The sequence below is a fragment of the Diplotaxodon limnothrissa genome, linkage group LG23, assembly GCF_057381915.1.
Source record: "Diplotaxodon limnothrissa isolate DT_005_m linkage group LG23, D_limnothrissa_male_GT1.1, whole genome shotgun sequence".
Taxonomy (NCBI): Eukaryota; Metazoa; Chordata; class Actinopteri; order Cichliformes; family Cichlidae; genus Diplotaxodon; species Diplotaxodon limnothrissa.
In genome coordinates, this window is record NC_140617.1 from 12,794,104 (window position 1) to 12,802,643 (window position 8,540).

General features: G+C 44.5%; 1 protein-coding gene across 1 annotated transcript in view; it reads left to right on the plus strand.

Moving 5' to 3' along the window:
- Positions 1 to 8,203, plus strand: part of oca2 (oculocutaneous albinism II) — an 83,527-nt gene extending 75,324 nt beyond the window's left edge. Inside the window, exon 23 of the mRNA XM_085347762.1 lies at positions 8,116 to 8,203. Coding sequence (XP_085203888.1) covers positions 8,116 to 8,203 — 88 coding nt within the window. The remainder of the gene's footprint in view (positions 1 to 8,115) is intronic.
- The last annotated feature ends 337 nt before the right edge of the window (positions 8,204 to 8,540 follow it).

Genomic DNA, 8,540 nt, shown 5'->3' on the forward strand with positions numbered 1-8,540 from the left:
CATCAACATATGAGGATGCTGACCTCTGCACAAAATAGGTAGCATTAACCACTTTGCATCTTTTTGCACAATATTATTTCCAGTAGCTGTCGGGGTGCATATTGACAGCTACACTAAACGTTTTGTGTGTTTGGCTTGCTAATAAAACCTGTGAGAGCTTCCATTTTAATCAACAAATTCAACACAGATCATCGGCTGCTTTTGTCTTTGTTTAATCAGGACAGAATTTCATGCAGCAGATCTACCACGGCTTGATTGCAAACTGTCATGTGCAAAAACCTAAATTGATGAGAAAGGACTGGACTTAGGAAACTCTTTATTAATATATGGAAAATAAGGTGAAAGGCATTCTATGGAGCACTGAAAAGGAACTATTTTCTTTGGCTCTGGCTCTACTCTGGCAGCTGCAGCTGCAGTTCAACCCCAAGATTGAGAGCGCCACATGGTGATCTAAATCTTGGAAGGGACCACTGGTGAGCTGGGGGGCCAACAGGAAAACAGACTAATAGGTTATTGAAATATGTTGAGCCTGAAGTCAGAGTTTTCAGTGTCTTGAAGGTGGTGCTTTTCATCTGATTAGGTCACCACAGTAACTAGCAGTGTCTGGCGATGGTAGACAAGAAAAGAAAAAGACAGTTCCTTTCAGGTGCATGAAAATGAAGAACGTTTGGTTAGGAAACTAAGAATGTTACTACTGCAAAATGCTTACACCTTCTAGAGAAAAGACATTCACCATACTGAAAGTTTAGAGATGTGATACCAGTACTACAGAAGATGCTTTCTTCTGTAGATCTTTTACTTATTTACTTATTATCAGAAAAAAGAAAATTATAAATTCTAAACTTAATATATATTATCTAAAATCTTTTTAGTAAATCTTATATTATTTTCATCTTTTCTTCACAGTTCCCCCACTTTTGCTACTGATGCGTAAATAATGATAATCACTCAAAAATGACAATGACCATTATGACTCAGTTGAGAAACTTTGAAACTGTTTTTTTGTTACACTTAAAATGCAGAATGTCTTAAAATCATGAAAGTGCTGAAGTGCCTATAAAGTCTTAATATTCTTCAGTCCAAGTACTTATTTGCCATTTCTGCAAGCATATTCACTGGAAACCTCATAATTTAGTTTGAGCAGCAGACATGGTACACTGACTGCAGTTTTCATACAGGCACTTACACATATAAACCCAGATCCTACGAAGTAGAGACACTGTATAAAACAGGTAAAAACAGAACACAATGATTTACAAATCTCATAACCCCATATTGTATTTATAAGAGGACATATAAAACAAAGAAACAAAAAAAAAGCTTAAATTGACAAAATGTACCCTTTTAGGATAAAAACAAAACCCATCTCGGTAGAGAGAAATGCATCCAGACGCTTTTGAACAGAACAGGAAATAGATGGTAGCTGTCTCATTTCAATCAGTAGATGAACTGGCAAATATTTATATTGCATTGACTCACACGCGCACACACACACACACACACACACACACACACACACACACACACACACACACACACACACACACTAGATGTGTGGTGGAAATACCTACATGCTATCATAGAAGTAATGTAGGTTTTTTTGGCAGTATCATATAACATGAATCAACAGTGGTTCAGTAATGTGATCCTTGCAAGTGCTGCAAACATAGCTGAAGTGTGGATCAAGGGCTCGAGCTTGTTGTCTCTGGTTGCTATTGTGGCTCCTGTCCTTTAGCTATTGGTTGCAGCTTTTTTTGTTTTGCCCTTCTTCAATCCTTCAGCACTGTGACGCCAAACTGTGATGATTAGTGTCATTCCCCTGATGTTCAGGTCCCATCTGCAAACAGGACCTGCTGAGATGCTGGGGGACATCTGGTCACCTGATGTTCGTGTCGATCGAGATAGGCTCCGATCGACACTGACAGGAGGTGGAGAAGCATGCTCTGAGAGCTGGCTTGTTTAAGCACAGTTATGTTAGCGACTATTTGCTGTAGGCAGTGAAGGTGAAATGGTTCTAGGTGATTCTTTTGATCTCCCACACTCTCTTGTTTGTCTTTTTGCCTAGTAAATGATACTATAGGCTGCTGCTGGCGACGACAGAACCCAAACAGCTAAAATAATCAGTCATTTTGTTGGTTTTCTTGATGCTGATAGCCAGCCCAGACTCACTGCAGGCATGGGCAAACTGGTTGATGAGCTGCTGAAGGTCAGTGTCACCTCTCTGAGTTGCATCATCAGAGGAAGATAATTCTCTGATGAGAACTTTAAAAGCCTTGGCCTTCAGCAGACAACCATATATGACTACCGTAGTGACCCGTAAAGGCAACTAAACATAAGAAAATGAAAAAGAAAACAAAGTTGTGGGCAGCTGCAGTGATCATCAGATACTCATTCTGAACCCAAATGGTCATCTCAGTTCCTTGAGATCCTCTAAGAAGAGGTCATGTCCAGGTTAACTGAAAATACACACAGCAAAGAGACAGGTAACCTTTTGTCTCACTGACAATCAGACTTGCACGGTTAACCTTGCCATTTGTGCAGCAGCAGATCTCAGAGAATGACTCGGCCTCTGTGTGGAAAGGTTTTAGGAATATTACAAACTACAAGCCTAAAACCCCCCACTCCACTGATGACTTGCTCTTAGCCAACACCCTTAACAACTTCTACTGCCGTTTTGACGAGCCATCAGGCAGCCTTCACACCTCCAACGACCCCAACAATAGAGGCACTTTGGACACTCATTCCCCCACCTCCCCCCCCCCTCCATAGAGCCATCACCACCTTCAAACTGTTCACCTGCAACACCCGCCCCCTCACCCCACACAAAAGAGGATTTCACACCACCTCCTCCGACCACAACTCTTCATATTCATGAAGCAGATGTGAGGAAGCAGTTTAGGAGTCTGAATGCTCGGAAAGCTCCCGGCCCAGACGGTGTGTCTCCTGCCACCCTCAGACACTGTGCAAACGAGCTGGCCCCAGTGTTTTCTGGCATCTTCAACTCCTCACTGCAGGCATGTCATGTGCCTGCCTGCTTCAAGTCCTCCACCATAATCCCTGTCCCCAAGAAACCTAGGATCACTGGACTAAATGACTACAGACCCGTGGCTCTGACATCTGTGGTCATGAAGTCTTTTGAGCGCCTGGTTCTCTCCTATCTCAAGACCCTCACGGCCCCCCTCCTGGACCCCCTGCAGTTTGCATATAGAGCCAACAGGTCTGTAGACGACGCCATCAACATGGCCCTACACTTCATCCTGCAGCATCTGGACTCCCCAGGAACCTACGCCAGGATCCTGTTTGTGGACTTCAGCTCTGCCTTCAACACCATCCTTCCAGACCATCTCCGAGACAAGCTTTCCCAGATGAATGTGCCTGATCCCATCTGCCGGTGGATCACTGACTTCCTGACGGACAGGAAGCAGCACGTGAGGCTGGGAAAGAATGTCTCGGACTCCCGGACCATCAGCACCGGCTCCCCTCAGGGCTGTGTTCTTTCTCCTCTGCTCTTCTCCCTGTACACCAACTGCTGCACCTCCACCCACCAGTCTGTCAAGCTAATCAAGTTCGCAGATGACACCACCGTCATTGGGCTCATCTCGGACGGGGACGAGTCTGCCTACAGGAGAGAGGTTGAACGTCTGGTGTCTTGGTGCAGCCACAACAACCTGGTGCTGAATGCCCAGAAGACAGTGGAGATTATTGTGGACTTCAGGAAGCACACAGCCCCACTCCCCCCCATCATCCTGACTGACACCCCCATCACCTCTGTGGACTCATTCCGCTTCCTGGGTACCACCATCACCCAGGACCTGAAGTGGGAGCCCACCATCACCTCCGTCATCAAGAAAGCCCAGCAGAGGATGTACTTCCTGAGGCAGCTGAAGAAATTCAACCTGCCAACACGGACGATGATGCAATTCTACACTGCAATCATCGAGTCCATCCTCACCTCCTCCATCACCGTGTGGTACGCTGGAGCCACTATCAGGGACAAACAGAGACTGCAGCGTGTTGTGCGCTCTGCTGAGAAGGTGATTGGCTGCAGACTCCCATCTCTGCAGGACCTGTACACCTCCAGGACACTGCGGCGTGCAGCCCGGATCTCAGCTGACCCTTCTCACCCTGGACACAGTCTGTTTGACCTGCTCCCCTCAGGCAGGAGGCTCCGGTCCATTCGCACCAGAACCTCTCGCCACAAGAACAGTTTCTTCCCCTCTGCTGTTGGACACATGAACAATAACCACATGATTGTCCCCGCCACTAACACATGACCCTACGCTGTGTAACTGCATCATTTCATGTTTGGCACTGATCACCACCTGCACTCATGTATATATCTTTCTACGTAGCACTCATAATTCTTATTCTCATGTATATATCTCATGTATATCTCATGCACATATCTTTCTTTCTACATAGCACTTTAATTCTTATTGTCTGCACTGAAGCACCGCAGCAATTTCCTAATGTTGTAAACCTCAACATCTGGCAATAAACCCATTCTGATTTCTGATTTCTGATTTCATATAAGCATCTGTGTGCTTTATACACATAAAACCACACATAAGCCAAATATAATGTTTATCGTCATAATAATTGCATTTGAATGAACTGTCGTCATTTTGTCTTTAATCCTAATATAAAGATTAACACAGATAATATAGCAGCTGTATGTTTATGTTTTTTTTCCAGGCTGATTTGGCCCAAACTTTTTCTCTTCAGGCTGTCAGAGTGAGAGCAACATCTGCTCTCAATGATATTTTAATGATATGTTCTCTTATTTTTTAGTCTTAATTAGTCCTTTTCTGCTTTGATGAAGACTGATGGCTGGCACGCTGAATATACATGCAGTTTTTGTCCTCCAAAGTGATCCGTGGCACAGAGTGAGGATGAACAGATCTCTGGCCCTCGGAGCTGCCATGTGTCCATATAGGACATGGTAGACATCCAAACACGAGCCATCTGCAGTTCAGGAGTCATCTAAGGACACATTTTAATTAAGGAGACTAATTCAGGGGTGAGAAGCAGAAACATACATGGCAGCAGTCACCACCAATGCTTCATCCAGGGGGACTACATTTCAGTCATTACATTCAGAAGAAAGCTGGCCTTTAAAAATGTCACCATGTGAAGCCATTTCTGTTTCAATAAACAACTTTGGACTAATGAGATGTGTGCATGCAGCCGAGGACTTTTTAGATTGTTCCGTTGTACGCAATGTGCATGTCTCGGAGCATCTGCTAGCTTTAGCGTGCAGGAAGACAAGCCTTCACCTGCAGGCTGATGTGTCCTTGATCAAGACGCTGAATTTTTAACGGCTCTGAGCGGCTGTGCAGCTCTGATCTCCCTGTGCTGCAGGCTGAGTGAAGACAGAGTAAGTTGTGGAGCTCAGCAAAGTGTCACACATCAATAAGACTGGATTTTGCAATAATTTGGTTTTCTTTATATGAGGAGTTGGACTGTCTGTGGCTGCCAAAGGTCAAAATATGTCTCTCACAAAGAGAGGTGATAATAAAGAGAAGAAAAATCCCTGTAAGATAAAGGTCTTTTATTACTTTTTCAAACCTAGCTTTAGTGCCAGGATTTTTTTAATGCCATTTTTGGTAATATATTTTTTTAAAGGAGAAATTTGAGAGAATAAACCAGGATAAATATAAATGGAAGCTATGACTTCATGTGACATTACACGATGCTTTACACTTATTGAAGCAAATTGCTGTTTGCTTCAGTAAGAGTGAAAGGTATATAGTAGAAAATAATAAAAGTAGTAAACAACATTTCTTGACTTCTTTTTCTGTGTGTACTGGAGCTTACGTTCCTGCTAAACTAACAGCTTCCATTGAATCATGCAACAATAGCAAAATAATAGAAGACACACACTGATGGGAACAATGAATACATTTTAAGATGATGACAACAACTACAAAAACACTGCCAACCAGCTCCTTCTCCAAGGCAAGAGACAAATTACACAAGAGTTGGTGGACAGAGGGAGCATTTGGTGAGACTCCAAATAATTTTCCTTAAAATGGTCATATTGGTGGAGGTTGAGCTCTGTGACTTTTCTGAGTGGCTAACTATATTTATCTCAACAAAAGAAAACAAGTGAAGCATAGATCTAGTCCAGGACAATTCATACTATCCTGTTAATTCAAATGGCTAATCTAGGGCACATCTGCAAGCCACTTGACAACCCACCTGTCCCCCTGCTCCTCCTTTATTGCTGTTTCTGACTTTCTGTATATGCCCTGATCAGAGACAGGCCCCCACATGCAGGTTACTGCAGCCCGTAAATCTTTTTATTCCAATAATCCTGACTGAAGTGCTGATCATAAGATAAGATAAGATAAGATAAGATAGAACTTTATTAATCCCTCGGGTGGGTTCCTCTGGGAAATTCGACTTCCAAAAAAAGCACAGCAACGACCAAAGTTACAGTTACAGAACTGTTATATATATATATATATATATATATATACACACACACACACACACACACACACACACACACACACACATATATAAATACAGAGACAAATATAAATAAAATATACAAAGGGGATAAATAGAATAAATAGGAATAAAAAATAAAAATACAAGTGAATTGCACATTTCAAGTATTGAGTCTATTGCACTGTTGACTATTTACAAAAAGTATTGCACAAGGTATTGTACAGTGAGGTGAAGAGGCACTACAGCTTAGTTGTTCCCCCCTCCTTTGTCCTCCTGTTTCCCCTCCCTCTCCCCTCCAGAGAGGAGTTAAACAGTCTGATGGCGTGTGGGACAAAGGAGTTTTTAAGTCTGTTAGTTCTTGTCTTGGGGAGAAGCAACCTGTCACTGAACAGACTCTTCTGGTTGTTTATGGCCGTGTGCAGAGGATGCCCAGCATTGTCCATAATGTCCATCAGTTTCTTTAATGTCCTTTTCTCTGCCACTGTCACCAGAGTGTCCAGCTTCATGCCGACCACAGAGCTAGCCCTCCTGATCAGTTTCTCCAGCCTGGATGAGTCCCTCTTTGCTGTGCTGCTCCCCCAGCACACCACAGCATAGAAAAGTACTCCAGCAACCACTGACTGGTAAAACATCCTCAGGAGCTTCCTGCAGATGTTAAAAGACCTCAGCCTCCTGAGGAAGTACAGTCGGCTTTGGGCTTTTTTATACAGGTGCTCTGTGTTGCATGACCAGTCCAGTTTATTGTCCATCCACAGCCCGAGGTACTTGTACTTGTTGACCACCTCCACCTCCTCCCCCTCTATCTGAACTGGCAGTGGACCTTCTCTGGACCTCCCGAAGTCCACAACCAGTTCCTTAGTCTTTGAGGTGTTGAGTTGCAGGTGGTTTGTGTGACTCCATGTGACAAAGTTCCTCACCAGACTTCTGTACTCCTCTTCCTGATCATCCCAGATACACCCCATGATGGCTGTGTCGTCTGCAAACTTCTGAATATGGCATAATTCAGAGTTGTAGCAGAAGTCAGAGGTGTACAGGGTGAAGAGAAGAGGGGACAGCACAGTTCCCTGTGGTGCTCCTGTGCTGCTGACCACTGTGTCAGACGTGATGTCCTTCAGCCTGACATACTGTGGTCTGTCGGTGAGGTAGTCGGAGATCCAAGCCACCAGGCAGGGGTCCACCTCCATCCTGTTCAGTTTTTCCTGAAGCATACAGGGCCGGATGGTATTAAAGGCACTGGAAAAGTCAAGAAACAGGATCCTGACCGTGCCTTTTCCCCCATCCAGGTGTGAGTGGGCTCTGTGTAGGAGGTACAGGATGGCATCCTCCACTCCGACACCCACCTTGTATGCAAACTGTAGTGGGTCCTGGGCATGTTGTACCTGTGGTCGGAGGAGGTTGAGGAAGAGCCGCTCTAGAGTCTTCATAAGATGTGACGTCAGTGCCACCGGTCGGAAGTCATTCAGCTCATTGGGCCGGTTCTTTTTGGGGACCGGGACGATGCAGGATGTCTTCCATAGGGCGGGCACTCTCCCCAGTCGCAGACTGAGGTTGAAGACTCGTTGTAGCGGCTCCCCAAGTTCAGCAGCACACGCCTTAAGCATCCTAGGACACATCCTAGGACACATTGCAACTAACTTGCTCTTCTCTTGTTTTGTACAGGCTGGGATTCCCCATGATGATAATGACATGCATGATCGGCATGTGCTACCTGCTGGCCACGCACATCGGACTGGGATGGAACATGTGAACTGTACCTGCTGCACAGAAATCCAAAGAAACTGTGTGACCACTCCTCCAAGAGTCTGAGTTCACTGTAACGTGATGTGTAACCTGACTGCTCAGTTTACCGGCATTATATGAAGCATTGCAGCCATATTTTTCAAAGCACGGAAAAGTGGTGTCTTTGAGTAAAGTGTAGACCATCAGGGACCAGATTTATCTGAGCTTTGACCAAAATGCAAGAAATTTCTGAAACAAAAATGTCACCAGTCCATTATGGTGTACATGGTGCTATGGCTTCACAGGGTAAAATAACTAGTGTAAGCATTTGAAGGTGTGCTCGCTGATGTCAGACTGTCCGTTCT